Raw genomic sequence first — 18,734 nt, forward strand, 5'->3', positions numbered from 1 at the left:
TTAAGATTAATATTAAGTCGTTTAATAAGATAGTCGAATTATAAAGTGGGATTTTTTATTTGTAAATTTTTTAGTACTATTATAAGTGTCGGTGAAATATATTCTAAGATCTATTTTTTAATATTTTTTTTAATATCTTACTAACGGTCGTAACGTTTTTATATTCGTTTAAGTACGTTTTTAATAAGTCTTAGTAGTTATTCTTATTTATCGTTTTATTAAATATATTATTATATATCGTTATTAATTATAATATTAATAAGATTAATTCTCCACCTTATTTACTCTTTAATTAACTAAAGAATAATTTTAGTTTAATTTATTATAATTATTAAGTTATCGTTACGGAGAACTCGTTAAAGTAGGGTTATTACGTTAAACTAGTTATTTTAGTAGTAAAATAATAAGTGTAAAAGGGAGGCTTTAAAAAGTTAATTTTTATAAATTTTCCAGTTAAACGTGTCGTTAAATAAAATAAGGTTATTAAAGGAGGGAATAAAAACGAGAAACGTAATAAAAAGGTTTGTTTATTTAAAAAAGACAGATATAAGGTTTAGGAAATGTAGATAAGCTTTAAGTGATACGAGTACAGTCGAAGGAGATTGTCGTAAAGGCTTAACAAATAAACGAGGAGTTAACAGTAGAAACGACAATATAAGGATTCAAGAAAATTAAAAAGTATCGGTATATAACTTAGGAGCTAGAGATCTCTTGTCGAGAAACAGTTTTAATGATTTTGACGTTAGTGCTAGTCAGATGACGGTAGAGGAGACTCTTAATTAGAGTAACGAGAAGAAAATGTGTGTTCATTTAGCTAAGTTTAGATCCATTTGTGTATGAGCAAGTGGGGTTACTAATCTAGTCCCACATAGTAGGTAGCTGGGCAGCTCAACAAAATCCCGCGACCGTTGTGTAAAAGTAAACTAAAACTATGTGGTCATTGCCCTAAACTAAAAGGTCGGCAGTCCACACATGACGACAACGATGCGCGCTATAAGACATAGCTAATCCTGGTTTGGATGTGGTCTTATTCCCTTCGGTTCTCAGTCGCCTGGACCTATTTCTTTGCAAATGAGAGGAGCTTGATGCTCAAAGTCGTGATGGGGCACCTGGGCACCAAATCCTGTCTCGGTATGATAGGAACGAAGATGGCCACAGTCAATATGTCTACCCATGTTGTTCCCTCTCGCTCTGCCACGTTTCTGGTTTACATTTGTGCCGTTTTCTTCGCTGAGTTTTATTTCCAGGCTGGCCTCTTATTGTCCTCTCTTCGTCTGGTTTGAGCAATAGAATTATGTTGTTTAGACACTTTATTTGGCGGCGATTTGAGAACGACATTCACAAGTCCCCGCCGCCTGAGCCCAACTCCCAGGATTTATTGATCGCTTGTCTCGCGACTCAAAAAACGACTCAAAAGAAAAAGCAATAAAAAGGTTGTCTTTGTCGTTTTGTGATATCCCACACCTCTTCACTCCATTCTCTTCTACATTTATTTTCGTAGCGCGGGATGCATCTGCAGAACCTTGCTGTCGGCATCTTCTGCATCACTATTGGCTATATGCCGTCGAGGCCCAAGCCTTGCTTTTACACCATGAAGCCACTACGGCCAAAAAAAAAAGAAAAAAAAAAGAAACGAAACGGCGTTTGCCTCTTGGCTACAAGATGGTAGCGGAAGGCGCACCCCACGCTAATTCACGCCTTCCTTGTTCACAGACAGGCCCCTCCTGGCCCGGTCTTCATCACGGTGGACCCCATTGCCAATGGTATTTTCGAGAGCAAGTGTTTGCAATTTCGACTAGTTCGATTGTTGACAACAGAGATGTCACGATCATTCTCTTACACGAGAACAAGAAGAGAAGACCCGAACACAAACATAATCGATACCCCTACATGGAGCGACTGTGGTCAGGTGCCTGACCACTATTTTGGTTCGGCAGGAGCGCTTCTAGAACAGGAAATATCTTTGTATGACCTTGCAGGAAGGAACAAACCACGCATGTTCCCCCAGAAAAGCAGGGCCGGCCCTCGCAGGCCATTTGCTGTACGTGCCCTTTCTTTGGGTTGCTCGTGACGATAGCCCAGATAGCATAATCGCAGCACGTATTGCAGCTTTGCAGCTTGCTCACATGCGTACAACGAGCCGAGCGAGAGGTCAGAGATGATTTGTTAAGAGCTTGCTTAACAACCCACAACTATGGTAGCTCTTTCCTAGACGAGGGAGGGCACCACTCTTAACAAGCGCGTCGATGTGCTCCTTCCCCTAAAGCCCGCAAGCCCGCACTCCGACCCCCCCCCCCCCCCCACCGTCGTACTTACCTCTGCAGTCGGATTTGCGACCCTTTTAGGGGCTCCGTAGCGCAACTACGCTCGGCTTGAGGAGAAAGGAAAATCGAGGAAGACAGCAACAAATGACATAACAAAAACATCACCGCCGCAAAGTGGCAGCCATCGTATTCGCATGTCAATACTGGACTTGGACCCTTCAGTGGAGTGGAACGTCTCCCAGCATGCACGCGCTCCTTTGGACATTCAAGATCCCCAATCCCCCACGCCTGGGAGCCTCCACCCCAAGCGGCCTTATTCCTGTCAAGTCCCCAAAACCGACTTCGTCTCGACGAACCGCGATGGTCTTGACATACGCCCGGAGCTGCAAGCATTAATGGCTTTTTATGTTTGCAATTTGAAGAAGTTTTATGGCGTTTTTCTTTCACCAGCGATATTGCAGCCTTGTCCCACAGCAAAGCGGCATCAACGCTCCAGTGCTTTCATTGGCTGGAGCTTTGACACGATTTGACAGCATAACAAACGCCGACAAATACCACCACAGCCAAATACATAAATATGGTAGACAAAAAACCTCTCTCGATCCTCAATCCAGAGCCCCGGAAGCTGCCTGGACCGGCGCTGCTTCATTTGCTTGTTTCCGGCGCTGAAGATGGCGACCGAACCGATGCGGCAGCTGCATCAGATCACAATGTGGCCAGAGCGCATGCCGAAGCCGTGTCGCAACCACTGGCGCTCGACTACAAAGCCCCGGACGGCACGCATGTGACGCTGTCATACCCGGAGCTGCACAACATTGCCCTTGTTCTTGCAGTCGAAATCAGCCGTCGGCTGGATGCTGTGGCAGATGTGTCGACCGGATCTGCGGTTCCGGCCACCGACGAGTTCGTCGTACCGGTCTTGATTCCCCAGGCGCCGGAGCTGTATGTCTCGCTTCTGGCCGTCCTCAAGTCCGGCGGTGCCTTTTGCCCAATCCAACTGGATGCACCACCAGACCGCATTCGCTTCATTTTGGACGACGTTGGAGCCGGTATCATCCTGACGACGTCGGCCATGGCGGCCAGGCTCCCTGAGGGCATCAAGGCGTCCTTACAGGTCATGCTTGTTGATGAGCTTCATCTGTTTGACGGACGATATGTCGGGCCGGAGACGTCGGAAACCCCGATGTCATCGGCTCGGACTGCTGGCCCCGATGACCTGGCCTACGTCATGTACACATCCGGTTCAACTGGCACGCCCAAAGGCGTCGGTGTCCCGCACGGCGCTGCTACCCAGAGCTTGCTCTCGCACGACCGCCACGTTCCGAGTTTCCAGCGCTTTCTCCAGTTTGCGGCACCCACGTTTGATGTCTCCGTCTTTGAGATTTTCTTCCCTTGGTTCCGGGGTGCGACGCTGGTCTGCTGCAGCCGGGCCGACATGCTCGACGATCTGCCGGCTGTCATTACCTCTCTCGACGTGGATGCTTGCGAGTTAACGCCCACTGTGGCGGGAAGTCTCCTGCAGAGCCGAGCCAACGCGCCCGGTTTAAAACTGCTCCTGACAATTGGCGAGATGCTGACAGAGCCTGTGATTCGCGAATTTGGTGCCGGTCCGGAGCAGACGAGCATTCTTTGGGCCATGTATGGTCCCACAGAAGCAGCCATCCACTGGTACGTTTTTGGCACCCTTTGGAATCGACGAAGAAAAGACCTATAGGCTAACACGACCTGTAGCACATTGCAACCGGCGCTGGATGGAACGGCTTCAGTGAAAAACATTGGGTTTCCTTTGGACACAGTGTCGGCGTATATTTTGGCCATCCCAGATGAAGAGGGTGACGGGAGTGACAAGGACGTCTGTAGAGACCCGCGACTCGCCCAAATGGGCGAGGTCGGTGAGCTGGCTGTTGGTGGCCACCAGCTGGCCCGCGGCTACATTAACCGTCCGGAGCAGACAGCCGCTGCATTTATCGACACGCAGCAATATGGACGACTGTACCGCACCGGTGACAAGGCCCGGGTCACCGAACAAGGCACGCTCGAGTGCTCTGGCCGTCTGTCGGGCGGCCAGGTGAAGCTGCGTGGTCAGCGGATCGAGCTGGGCGAGGTGGAGCAAGCTGTTCTCCGCACAGACGGCTGTCTCGGGAGTGTTGCGGCTGTGATCAACGGCATTCTTGTTGCGTTTTGCGACGTGGGGCCCAAGGCGTTCCTTGCTGCGGCATTCACTGGCTTGGAAGAAGCAATACTGGACTCGTGTCGATCATGGTTGCCTCGGTTTATGGTCCCAGGCGATATTGTTCTCATGCCCGATTTCCCTCGCTTGCCATCCGGCAAAGTTGACCGCAAACAGCTTTCGAATGAGTACACAGAGTTGAATACAGAGCAGGCCACCGAACCGCCACCAGAAGAGTTCGAGGACGACCTCGATTACACGCTGCACCAGGTTGCAAGGTCAGTTCTGGGCTCGACCATCGGCAACACAGTGCCTCTTGCTGCTGCAGGACTGGACTCGTTGAAAGCGTTTCGGTTTGCTGCCACTATCCGCGCCGCTGGCTTCCCTCATGTTAGTGCGGTGGACGTTCTTGAGTCAAGGACACTGGCAGCGCTGCATTCTCGCATACGACAGTCCACACCGGAAGTGTCAGACAACATCGAAGCACAAAATCAAGATTATGTAATAGAAGCAAGTGAGCTTTTCGCCGACAATGAACTGGTCAGAAGCAACTTCAAACTGGAAGATGTGGAGCGCGTGGTGGAATGTACCCCAGTTCAAGTCGCGATGCTGGCGGAGACGCTGGCCAACCCCAGGGCGTATTGCAACTGGGTCGAGCTTGGACTCCGCGAAAATACACCCCGTGAAAAGATTTTCAAGGCATTGGGTCATCAAATCAGCCAACATGAAGCGCTGAGGACCGGCTTTGCCCAGTATCACGGCCGATTCGTGCAAGTTATTCGCCGGTATGGGGCAGAAGGCCAGATACGAACGGTGGACCAGTTGCAACGCGACTTCCAGCTTGATACGGAAGAGAAGCTTCTGATGCCATTTTACGTGGATATTGCAGAGGCCGACCTCAACAAAGTCGGAGACATTCGTGTTTTACTTCACATGCACCACGCAATGTACGATGGCTGGTCTCTCGACCTCATTCTCCGCGATTTGAATTCCGCCTTGCGTGGCGAGTTCATATTGTCTGCAAATCACTACTCGTCCGTTGTCCAACATGGCCGCTCCATAACTTCCGCGCAACGGGAAGCAGCCGAGAATTTTTGGGCCGCGACGCTTAATAGGTTCCAGCCGAGCGCCCTCCCGGAGCTCAATGCAAGACGCGACGTTACGGGGCGAATCCTTACTCGAGAAACAGTACTGTCCTCGGTCGATGGCACACCGGTGGACAAGGCTCACATAGATCGCGTGGCCAATGCCGTGGGATGCAGCACACAAACTCTATTCCAAGCCGCGCTGGCGTGGCTGTGGAGTGGCCTTGTCGGCTCCCCGGATGTCGTTCTAGGAACGGTCACGTCGGGTCGGACCATCCCCGTGGACAACATTATGGATATTGTAGGCCCGTGTCTACAGACTGTGCCGCTCCGAGCAGATCTCTCTCGCATGCGCACAATCCGCGACCTCCTCCTGAATATCCACGCATCCAATCGCGCCCTTCTAGCGCACGCGTTCCTCCCGCTGCCCGAGATCAAGAAAATTGCCGGCATTCGTCCTGGCCAATCCCTGTACGATGTCTTGTTCGTATACCAAGAATCAATGTTCAGCAATGGAAATGAAGACGAATTCGTCCGTGAGATTGACCACAAAGACTACCTGGAGACAAAGATGCTCTGGGAGGTGGAGCCGCAGGCGAAACACGGCCAAAGGAATGGTACATTTCGAATCAGGACAACGTTTTACACTGACTCGTTTCCCCAAGTCCAAGTGGAAATGCTCCTGAAGCAATATGCTGCTGCTTTGGAACATATTGTTGCCAATATGAACGACACTCTCTCCGCAGTATACGCGGGGATTCCTGTAGCCTTACAATCCCGCCACAACCTCGACTACCGGACTTTTGACGGCCACCCTGACCTGGCCCAGCTCGTGCAGGAGACATCAAAGAGGTTTCCTACGAGGCCTGCGGTTTGTTTCGCCACATCGTTCAATGACGGAGAGAACGACGGCGAACGCTCGATGCAATATACTACTGTCACTTTTGACGAGCTCAACAGGATGGCCAATCAAATTGCACGCTGTCTTCGGAAGTCACTCGGCGCAAAAACTGGTGATGCTGTGGCGATTGTCATGGAGAAGTCGGTACTCCTGTACGCCGGCATTCTGGGCATACTCAAAGCCGGGTGTGCGTACCTACCTCTTCTACCAACGACACCGTTGACTAGAATACACACCATTCTCGAACAGGCCGGCGTCAGGTGTATTCTTTCTGATATGAGAACTACAAACGATCTCTCGAGTCTTGATATTTGTCCCGTACTGGACCTGCAAACCGCCGACCTGAAACTGTTCCCTGACGAAGACTTGGAGGGAGACGAAGCTATACCGGCTGACCCAGCGCGGATCGCCAACATTGTCTACACCTCGGGCAGCACGGGCGTGCCCAAAGGTGTCTGCGTCACCCAACTCAACATCTGCAGTAACCTCGATGTCCTGTCACGTATCTACCCCATCTCCCCGGAAATTGGCGGACGGCTTCTGCAGTCGTGCTCGCAAGCATTTGATGTGTCCGTTTTTGAAATTTTCTTTAGCTGGGTGTACGGCCTGTGCCTCTGTTCGGCTACAAACGATGTGCTGTTTGAAGACCTGGAGCGCACTATACGCCTCTTTGGCATCACGCACCTGAGCATGACCCCGACTGTGGCTGCACTGGTCGACACCCAGAATACACCTAGTGTTGAGTTTCTCGTCACAGCTGGGGAGCCGTTGACAGAAAAGGTGGCCAACATGTGGTCGAAGCAGCTGTTCCAGGGTAAGATATTGTACCTCATGCCTTCAACTTGCAACGGGATCGTATGATACTAACAGGACAGGGTATGGGCCTTCCGAGACGACAAACATCTGCACTGTGAAGAAGATGGCCCTTGGCGATACCATCCGCCACCTCGGGTTTGCTTTTGAGAATACGTCGACAGTCGTGCTTCGCATGGACGATGCGAGTGGACATACAGTACCTTTTGGGGCTGTTGGCGAATTCTGCTTTGGTGGCGATCAGGTCGTTGCTGGCTACCTGGGACTGCCATCATTAACGGCAGAAAAGTTCATTCATCACCCCGTTTATGGCCGGCTCTATCGCTCTGGTGACATTGGCCGTATGCTACCCGACGGTTCATTAATGATCACGGGCCGCGTTGATGACCAGATCAAGCTACGAGGCCAACGCATCGAGCTCAACGAAATCAACGCCGTTCTTTGCGCATCTCCAATTGTGGCCAAGGCGGTGACCGTTGTCACCCGCAAAGAAGACTCGCCGGAGTTCAGCTCTGACCAGCTAGTCGCCTTTTTCATGCCCTCGTCGACGTCGCCAAATCGCATATTCCGTGTTATTGATTCACGTCAAGAGTTTTCTGCTTCTCTTTTCCTCGAGCTGCAATCTCGGCTGCCAGTTTATATGGTACCGACATTCTTGATCCCGATAACAGACATGCCCCTGACACCAGCTGGGAAAGTAAACAAAGCTTTGCTGCTGAACACCTTCCGTAGCCTCTCTCAAGAACAAGTGTCCGCTTTTGCAAACAATTATGACACAGCTGAAGATGACGACGCCGCACAGTGGACGGATATTGAGGGGCAGATCTCTGGCATCATTGCTGATGTTTTCAAGCCTGATGCGCAGAGTATCGGCCGCTGGACGCCGCTGGCCAGCGTAGGCCTTGACTCGTTATCTGCCATCCATGTCTCTCGGCGTCTCAACCAGACGTTTCCAAAGTGCCGCCTTGCCATCTCGGACATTCTACGGAACATGTCCATCGCACAGCTGGCACAGTTGATTGCCGAGAAGTCGGCAACGACATCATTTACCTCTGATGGCATTGCGTCAACCGTTTCACTGGACGTGTTTTCATCAGATTTTATGTCAGAACTGCAGTCGAACCTTGAGGAGAGAGGTTTGTCTTCAACCAAACAAGCCATGCCGTGCTTACCACTGCAAGAAGCGATGCTGGTCTCGCCAACACGGGGCAAGACTTATGTCAATCGCATGCTCTTCCGCCTTGTAGAGAATGTGGACGTCATACAAGAGGCGTGGATGGAAGTCTGTGCTCGCCAAGATATTCTGCGTACATGCTTTGTGACAACAGATCACGTCTTGCACCCCATTGCGCAGGTTGTCCTGGACACCTATACGGCTCCCTGGCTGGATCTGGCTACATCTGTGACGGACACCCTTGACACCCTCGTTGAGCAGCACGCACAATCACTCCCCTATCCAGTCGACTCGTTCCACCCCCCAGTTTCTTTTGCAGCAATCAGGGACAGAGACACTCAGTATCTGTCCTTTGTCTGCCACCACGCTGTCTACGACGGAGAAGCCATGGGTCGTCTGTTATGGGAAGTCGAACAGGTTGTCCTCCGCATGAGCGGACAGGAAAATTCATCGGTAATTCTGGATACGGCGCCGAATTTCAGCATGTTCCTTCAGCAAGCGTTGAACCTTCCGTCGTCCACAGACCAATTCTGGAGCAACCATCTTGCTGGGTACAAACCGACTCTGTTACTTGCAAACAGGTCGGCCGTACCGGACAATGGTAGCGGAATCCTGGAGCAGGCTCTCGACATGCCTCTGTCGGCCATCCAGGATCAGGTAAAGCGCCTGGGCTGCTCCTTGTTGACGGCCTGTCAGGCAGCGTGGGCGGGTACTATGGCCATTCTCTTGCAGACGGATGACGTCTGTTTTGGCAACGTCTACAACGGCCGCTCTGTGCCAGTTGAGAATGTGGACAGTTTAGTTGCCCCATGCTTCAACACGCTTCCTATCCGTGCCAACATTTCCGTATTACAGTCCAACCGCGATTTGTTGTCCTACTTTCAAACCCTGAACCCGGACCTTCTCCTGCATCAGTTTACGCCTTTGAGGCAGATCCAAAGGCAACACAGTAACGGTCGTCGTCTTTTTGACAGCTTGCTTCTGCTTCAGCGACCATCACGACCACTCAACAATGATATTTGGACCCTGGAGCGGGACGACGGGGAGATGGATGTGAGTTGGCTGCGTTCAGAAAAGAGCATCTCGCTTGCATTTACTAACCACAACAGCTCCCAATGGTCTTTGAGCTTACGCCGGCCAATGATGAAGACAAGTTACGAGGTCGGCTTCACTTTGACAAGTAAGTTTAAGCATCCGACGACCTTTCCGCAGATTGGTAATGTCTAACAATGTATGTACATTAACTACAGAAATATTGTCAAACCAGAAGCAGCGTCAGTTGTTGTCGACCTGTTTGGCACTCTCCTGACGACTCTCGTACAGTTCTCGTCGTCGCGCATCCCAAGTCGCACAGAGCTACCTCAGTCTTTGCAGGACAAACTTGGCAATCTGCACTTGAACGTGGAATCGTTCGGGAAAGAAGCTGAAGAGAACGGGTCGGACGCCGTTCTTGTCCATGAAACCGATGAGATTTGGACTACGACCGAGTCGGCCATTCGTACAGTATTGTCCCGGCTCGCCGGCGTGCCTGCAGACAACATTCGGCGCGACACGACAATTTACCGCCTTGGCCTCGATAGTGTCCGCGCTGTGCAAGTAGCATCTGAACTCCGAAAACAAGGACTCCAGGTCTCGGCCGTGGATGTCATGGAGCACCCGAGCTGTGCAACCCTGGCAGCATCACTCTCACCACCACTCGTCCAAGTTACAGGAGCCACCACGACCTCCAACAGCTCCGAGTTCCGCACGCCAGACACATCTTCCGCGACAAACACTCCACCAAGTTCATCTCTGTCCGTTGCATCTCCCGGGCCCGTCGAACTACAGACAATAGACTTTACCACATTTCGTGCGGCTGCTCGCCCTGTGCTTGATAAACAAGGGTTCTACCTTGAGCATGAAATTGAGACTGTCTTGCCTTGTACTCCCTTGCAAACTGGGCTGCTCACCGAGTTCGTTCGGTCAAAGGGAAAACACTACTTCAATTTCATCACCTTCGAGCAGAAACGAGGGGACAAAATCCCGAGACTCAATGGAGATATGTGGCAAAAGGCGTGGAGGCAAGTTGCATGTTCGACCCCTATACTGCGGACAGGATTCGTAAGCAAGGATGGTGCAGCGGATGACGACAGCGACAGCAACAGCGATGATGCATTTGACGCCCTGTCTCCTTTTGCCATGGTCCAGATCTCTCCAGAGTCAATGGAGCACCATGCCCGCGTTCTTCTCGTCAATGACGGCCACGACTTTGATTTCAAAAATTGGAAACGCGAGGCAACGGTGGAAACTCTCACCAACCTTCAGCTTCCACCATGGCAAGTGGCTATTGTCGACGGCCGTGTAGGAGACGTTGTGACCTGCCACCTGGCCATCCACCACGCATTGTACGATGCAGCAAGTCTGCGGGTTCTTCTGGACGACGTGACCGCTTTTATACAGGCTGGATACGAAGTAAAGCGGAAGGAAACCCCATCAACAGAGCTGGTCGTCTCTGATATTCTCCACCAAGTCGCTTCCTTGACCGGTTCTTCGTCACCCGTAGCCGACCTCTGGAGAGAAAAGAGTGGTCAAACTGTTGTCAATAGCTTCCCTCTGCTGACTCCGCTCAATGAGTCCCAAGGATATGCTGTTCTGTCTCGTCCATCGTCGCGCTTACTCGACGAGCTACAGATGGCCGTGCGAAGTGCTGGATTCACCATGCACGCTGTCCTCCAGGCGGCATGGACGCGCATTCTGTCGTCTTACGTGGGCGATGCATCGGTCGTTTTCGGTGCTGTTCTCTCGGGCCGCAACTCCGATGCGACTGAGCGTGCGGATTTCCCGTGCATTTCCACGTTGCCGGTCGTCACCCAGAACAAGTCAAGCAATAGGGCGCTGGTTGAGCAGTTGATGCATGCAAATATTCTACTTCACAAGTCTCAACACGTCCCGCTTCGCCAGATTCAGAGATGGCTGGGTCAGCCTGATACCCGGCTGTTCGATACACTTGTCGTCTTCCAGGCCGCCGAGCGTGGCTCAAGCTCTGACAACTGCCCTTGGACCATTTCAGACGAGGAGGCCATTGTTGACTATCCAATTTCTATCGAGGCCATTCCGGAGGCAACCGATCGACCGCTGCTGTATCAGATCACATTTGATACCAGCGTCCTACCACGCGAGCATGCGACCATCCTTCTCAATCAGCTTGACGCTATCGTCAGCCACCTTGCGACCCATCCTGACGGTGACGAAGACGACTTTGTGGAACTGAACCCTGAACTCTACAGTGTGCTGCCTCCAACCGTGCGGGAGCTGCAATCGGATGTGAAGCTGCTGCATGAGTTTGTTGAACGTCAGGCTGAGCTGAGGCCAACAAAAGTCGCTCTGCAATTCGTTACGGCCTTCGACGAGAGCAGAGGCGGCGTTCCGGTTAGCAAAGAATGGTCTTTCGACGACTTGAACACTCGCGGTAACCAGGTCGCCAGTCTTGTGTCTCAGCATGCAGAACCTGGATCAATTGTGGCCATCTGCTTTGATAAGTGCCCCGAAGCCTTCGTTGCCATGTTGGGTATCCTCAAGGCCGGATGTGCTTTTCTAGCTCTGGATCCTGGCGCGCCATCATCGCGCAAAGAATTTATTCTCCAGGACGCGGGAGCACCGCTCCTTCTCACGGATGTGACCAGAGCTGCAGCGACAGTCTCGGATGGTGGCTTGTCTGACATCACACCGGCCGTCACGATACTTGGCATTGATATGGCTTCTCTGGATACGGCCAGCGATTGCGTGGCATTGTCAGGTGTCCGCCGCGCACCCGAGCCAAGCGACGTGTGCTACTGTCTCTACACATCAGGCACGACGGGCACTCCCAAAGGCTGCGCCATCACCCACGAGAATGCAGTGCAGTGCATGCTGGCCTTCCAAGAGCTATTCCGGAACCACTACGATGCCGACACGTCCCGATGGCTGCAGTTTGCTTCTTTCCACTTTGACGTCGCTGTCCTCGAACAATACTGGACGTGGTCTGTAGGCATGACGTTGGTCGGCGCTCCGCGTGATTTACTTTTGGAAGACCTGGCCGGCGCGATTTCGCGGCTCAACATCACCCACATTGACCTGACCCCAAGTCTGGGCCGCCTGCTCGACCCCAACGACGTTCCCAGCCTCTGCCGCGGCGTCTTCATCACCGGCGGCGAGCCACTCAAACAGGAAATGCTCGACCCATGGGGCCCTACCGGCGCCGTTCACAACTTTTATGGCCCGACCGAGGCCACCATCGGCGTCACGTCGTATCCGCAGGTCCCACGAAACGGGCGCGCGTCCAACATCGGTAGACAATTTCCCAATGTCGGTACCCTTGTCTTCCGCCCTGGAATACAGACGCCCATTTTGCGAGGCGGTGTTGGCGAGCTCTGCGTGTCTGGGACATTGGTCGGTCAAGGTTACCTGAATCGCGCCGAACTTACTAATGAGCGCTTCCCAACCCTGGATGGCGATGGAACTCGCTACCGCCATGACCATGGCGACCGTATTTACCGCACGGGCGATCTGGTCAGGATGATGCACGATGGCTGTTTTGATTTCCTAGGTCGTGCTGACGACCAAATTAAGCTCCGTGGGCAACGACTTGAAATTGGTGAAATCAACCACGCCATCCGCCTCGGCCTCGGGGCCAGCGTTGGTGATGTTGCCACGCAGGTGATCCGCGACGAAGACAACAAGAAGGATTTTTTGGTGTCTTTTGTTGTCGTCGACAATCCGGACGGACACAGCCCAGCATCCGACAGTGCTATTCTTTCCCGACAAGTCCAGGCAGCCTGTCGAGAGCGGCTCCCAGGCTACATGGTGCCAACCTACGTGGTTCCGCTGGCCGCAATCCCGCTGTCGGCCAACAACAAAGCAGATGGCAAAGAGCTGAAGCGTTTCTTCAACAGTCTGTCACCGGACGAGCGGATGCACACGACAGGCGCTGCAACAAACGGCGTGGCAGCGCCGACGACGGCGTCAACCGCTGCTCTCCGCGTTCCGCTTTCTGAACACCCGAGCGGCAAGATCGTTGTCCAAGTGCTGCACAAGTTGGGCCTGCTTGACCCCAATCACCACGCCCTCGCTCCACACACGAGCATTTTCGAACTCGGCATCGACTCTGTCTCTGTGCTACGCTTTGCTCGCGCACTCAGACGGGCAGGTGTTTCCTCCGCCACACCGTCAGCCATCCTTGCGCACCCCAATATGGGAGATCTTATCGCTGTGCTGCACGATGCACAGACGAAGCAATCTACCACGATCGGCTCAGTGCTCGAGGCCCGTCTACTGGTTGATGCTTGCCAGCACCGCAACCGCGCACAGGTGGCCCAATCCCTCGGCGTCGCCTCAGACCAGATCGAGTACATTGCACCCTGCTCGGCTTTGCAACAGGGCATCCTCTCTCGAGCCCGCTCTGGACCGGAACACCGAGACACGTACTTTAATACGTTCCACTTTAAGCTCGACAGCACCGTCTCTGTTGAGAGACTGCAGAGAGCATGGGCCACGGTCGCTGCCAGAAATTCTATCCTGCGGACGCGTTTTGTCGCTACAAGGGACGGCATTGTCCAAGCTGCTATGAAACCTGATGCCGTCACCCTTCCTTGGATGCAGCTGAATTTGGACGACAATGCAGACGTAGCCTCGGCATTGCAAGAGAAGTACATAGACTGGGTCGATTCCAGCCGAGGCAACGACATTACCAACCCAATACAACATTTGTCGTTTGCATATCGTGGAGCAAACACTCATGTTCTGCATATTTTCCACGGCCTCTATGATGCGACAAGTCTCGGTCTCGTCCTCGGTCAGGTTGCATCCGCGTACAAAGCTGAACCGAACCGTTTGCCATCATCGTCAGCGCCAACTTTCCTACATGCTCTGGTGCATGGACCACTCCGGAACCACAGCAGGAGCCGTCCATTCTGGGAGAGACACCTGAACGACCGTGGTCCTTTCCAACCCCTCCAGCCTCTAGCTGCTTCGAAGTCCGCTACCCGCGAAGACATTGGCGTTGAGCGCACCCTGTCCTTTGCCGATGTGGAACACATACGCGTTCGTCTTGGTGTGACACACGCAGCACTCGTCCAGGCTCTGTGGTTGTCTGTTCTGTACAAGAACGCAAACAACCGTGCCAGCAACGGCGTGGCCCTTGGCCTCGTCCTCTCGGGTCGAACTATGGATGACCTAGACGGCACGGAAGGTGTTGTAGGGCCCCTGTTCAACACCTTGCCGTTCTTTGCGCCGGCCGCGGAGCTCGAATCGTCTTTTGCAGAACTGGCCCAGGCGTGTCACGCGTACAACGTAGCTACGCTACCCTTTCAGCAGACACCGTTACGAGACATTCAAAAGTGGTGCTCAGCCGGACAGCCGCTCTTTGACATCCTCTTCTCATTCCAGTTTGGAGACGAGTCCGTCGCCGGCACGTCGTCAGCCACCTCAGACCTATGGACGCAATCTGAACCGGCCGTACATGCCGACTATCCACTTGCTCTGGAGGCGGTTTTGACGTCAACCTCGTCGTCGCCTACCCTCCGCCTGGTCCTTGTTGCAAAAGCCGGCGTTGCAGACAAGCCAATTCTCAATCATATGCTCGATGAGTTTGAATCTGCCTTGGAAGCCGTTGCAAAAGACCCGTTCTCATCAGTTATGAGGACCAACAATGGCGCGGTGCATGTCATGGACAACATCACATCCAATCCAACACCTGAACCAGTAACAAGTGATGCTTTCACCGCCGATTTGAGCAAAGAAACCTCTGCCCCATTTGCTTGGAGCGATACGGCTTCAACACTGCGGCGGACAATCGCTTCTCTTGCTGGCGTGCAAGCGGACACGATCAACGAGAATACCACTCTCGTGGAACTGGGTCTTGACAGTGTTGATACGATCAAGCTGTCAGCTCGCCTCCGCACAGCCGGTGTCCGTTTGACCAACAGCCAACTTGTCCGTGGACAATCGATTCTGACCTTCTCGGACATGATTGAGGCCGCAAACAATGAAGAAAGGGCCCCAAATGGGGATGTATCGGCCTCAAAATCCTCTGACGACACCACTATTGCATCCACATCAGAAGCGCTCCGCAGCTACTTCAACTCGAACGGTCGTGATCTCTCCAACGTCTCCCATCTCTTGCCTCCAACACCCATGCAGGAGGCCATGGTGGCCGACATGATTCAATCAAACTTTGCGCTCTATTTCAACAACGACATCCTGGAAATCAACCCAGGTGTAGATATCGCGCGCCTCAAAGCCGCGTGGGCATCTGTCGTTGCCAAACAAGCTATCCTGCGCACGGTCTTCTTCAGCATTGACAGTCCTGATTTTGACATTGCCTACTGCCAGGCTGTGAAGCAGTCCATTGACTTCATAGAAGAGTGCAGCGTTGTGAGCACAGCGGAGCTGGTCACCGTCGCCGACAAGGTTAGGAGACAGGCCATGCACGGAGAGGGAGAATCGGGGCTTTTCCAGCTTACATTTGTCCACGCAAGCGACACCAGACGCTGGTATCTCGTTCTGTCGATTGCTCACGCTCTTTACGACGGACGGTCCCTGGACCTCCTCCACCGCACAGTCGAGGCTACTTACCACCACTCCGACAACGCTGCACCTGTTTCACCTGCTGAGGATCCGGCTTACATTGGTCAGCTCGGTCTCATCCTGCAGTCATCGGGGGCACAAGCAGACGCTTTCTGGCTCGGCTTCCTCGAAGGCGCCCAACCTACATACGTACCACGACAAGATACGACGCAAACGCCAGAGAAAACCGTCGTCCGCCTTGAGTCCACGTCCTCTGTGTCCGTCACCGATCTGCAGGCCTTTGGCAGACAGCAGGCCACGAGTGTTCAAGTGATCGGCCAAGCATGTTGGGCCGCCGTGCTCGCATCCCTGACGGGCTCGCTGGACCTATTGTTTGGTGTTGTTCTGTCTGGTCGCCCTGCAGACGAGGACGACGCTACCGTTTTCCCGACAATGAACACCGTACCAGTCCGTGTTGTCCTGCACGGAACACCATCTGAGCTCCTCCAGTACATGCAGTCCAATATGGGCAGCATTGGCGAGCACCAGTACTATTCTCTTCGCAAGGCGCAGCGGGCCGTTAAAAGAGCGGCAGGCAGCGACAGCTCGTCAGCGTCAGGCATCTTCAATACTCTCTTTATGCTCCAAAAGCGTGGCAACAAAGAACTAAAGGATACAGAGAATCCGGCCATCATGAAGTCGATTGGAGGTGCTTCCGACGTGGAGTATCCTATCTGTGTCGAGATGGAGCTGGTTCACGACAACTCGGGGAAGGATACAGTGGTTTGGCGGACGGCCTGCGATACAGCCTATGTGTCTCGCCATGGTGCCGTTCGACTACTCCACCAGCTCGACGTCGCGCTTCGCTTCATGGTCCATTCTTCTGCGTCTTCTAGTACGACTAGTATTCTCGCGTTCGATGACAGCGGCGTCTCCATCTGCGGCCTCCCACCTTTTAAGCCAAAGGTGTCTAGACAAGCAGAAGAAAAGCTTACCATGAACCCTCCAACCGCAGAAGCCTCGCAGGAAGACTCTGGTGAGTGGACGGACGCCGAAATGGCCATTCGCGAGGTGCTGTCGGCTGTGTCTGGCACACCCGAGAGCGCCATCCAACGGACGGGCCAGACGCTCTACCATCTCGGCCTCGACTCCATCAGCACAATCAAAGTGAGCTCCTTGCTCAGGAAGACAAAGGGCATTGTGTTGGGCGTGCGTGCATTGCTGGCAGCTGGTTCTATACAAGAAATGGCCACCATGGCCACGGCCAGCAAAGAGGACATGCAGAAAACGTCTTTTGATAGTCAAACTTTGTCGACATCAAGTCTTTCGGCGGCGCATATCGAACAAAGTCTGCGCGCGGGAGGCATGTCTCCGGCCGATGTCGAGACCATCTTGCCTGCCACGCCAATGCAAGTGCACATGATCAGCGTCTGGCAGAACACGGGTGGCGACGTCTTCTTCCCTGCATTCTGCTACCGCCTCAAGCCGAACGAGACATCCACCATTATTAGTCTTTATCATATCCACAGTGCATGGGCAGAGTTAGTAGCGGAACTCCCAATTCTGCGCTCCATCTTAATGGCCGCCGCTGTCGATGCACCTGTTCCGTTGTCGCAGGCTGTCATTCGGAACAAGATGCACAAGATGCCGCCTTCTCTGGACGAAAGCAAGGTGGTTCATTCGTGGCCCGCGCTTGGAGACACATCAGCTCAGGCGTCGTTTGCTATTCTATCGGTCGCCCGAGAGGTTGATGCCGGCCAAGTCTCCTACCTCTTGACGCTCTGCATCCACCATGCTCTTTACGATGCCGTAAGTCTCGAGACGATTCTCGGGCGCTTCAAAGAGCTTCTTGTCTCTCCATCAAAAGGAAAAGCCCGGGCCACATCGACAGCTTGGGAGCAATCGCTTTCCCGTCAACTCTCCACTGCGACCACCGAGAGCAACACAGCATATTGGTCGAAATACTTTGCTGGAGCCAACTTACGATCCTCTGTTGAGATCCCCGGAAAAGTGCAGAAACGTGGCCGTGCCTCATTCTACCGCCGTTCCGCGCTCGACGATGTTGCACCACTAAAAGACGGGGCAGCCAAACTCGGCGTCGGTCTTCAGAGCCTCGTGTTTGCCGTGTATGCGAAGACATTGTCCACAAAGAATGCCAGCCAAGACGACGTCGTCTTTGGTGTCTACCTGGCGAACCGGATCAACAGCGGCGATGATGACAAACTGGCGGCGTATCCCACGCTCTGTCTTGTGCCGCTGCTCGTGCGGTCACCATCCACGCGCAGTGTGGCCGACATGGCTGCCCAGATCCAGGCTGACCTTCATGCCCTGGCCGCACCGCCTTCGCCGACGGCAGCAGCGCCGCTCACAGCAAGCCTCTGGGAGATTCGACAGTGGACGGGTGTCGCCGTCGAGTCGTTTGTCAACTTTTTGCTCCCAGACGATCTGGGCGCCGTGGATGCGTCGTCTGGCATCTCGTTGGAGCTTGTCGAAACGCCAGACAAGGCATCCCCGCCACCATCACCCAGTGCCTACCCGTCTCTCCACGGCAACCGCGTCCGGGAGGCTTACAAGGACGCCATCGATGTGGAAATGGCGGTCCGCAATGACACATTGGACATTGGTGTCTTTGGCTCGGCGAGCCGTCTTGGTGATGACGGCGGTGCCGAGAAGACAGTGCAAGCGATTGTGAGTGCTCTCCTGGCAGAGCTTTCAGACAAGGAGTAAATGCTGTGGTGGGTTGAGGAAAGGTGTCCTTTGTGAAATAAGGGTGCAAAATACGGGCAGTTTGGTTTTCATAGCGGCG

At 53.3% G+C, this 18,734-nt stretch overlaps 1 protein-coding gene across 1 annotated transcript; it reads left to right on the top strand.

The window, feature by feature from the left end:
• Positions 1–2,841: 2,841 nt before the first annotated feature.
• On the top strand, positions 2,842–18,655 carry SPBR_03881 (uncharacterized protein; the record flags this gene model as incomplete). The annotated part of the gene is made up of 11 exons (XM_040762169.1): positions 2,842–3,932; positions 3,996–4,824; positions 4,888–5,208; positions 5,275–5,468; positions 5,550–6,607; positions 6,821–7,234; positions 7,296–8,369; positions 8,562–9,253; positions 9,398–9,460; positions 9,517–9,587; positions 9,658–18,655. 11 exons carry the CDS (start codon positions 2,842–2,844, stop codon positions 18,653–18,655), a joined length of 14,805 nt encoding a protein of 4,934 aa, XP_040623305.1.
• Positions 18,656–18,734: the final 79 nt, after the last annotated feature.

This window comes from Sporothrix brasiliensis, assembly GCF_000820605.1.
Source record: "Sporothrix brasiliensis 5110 chromosome Unknown Cont12, whole genome shotgun sequence".
Classification (NCBI taxonomy): Eukaryota; Fungi; Ascomycota; class Sordariomycetes; order Ophiostomatales; family Ophiostomataceae; genus Sporothrix; species Sporothrix brasiliensis.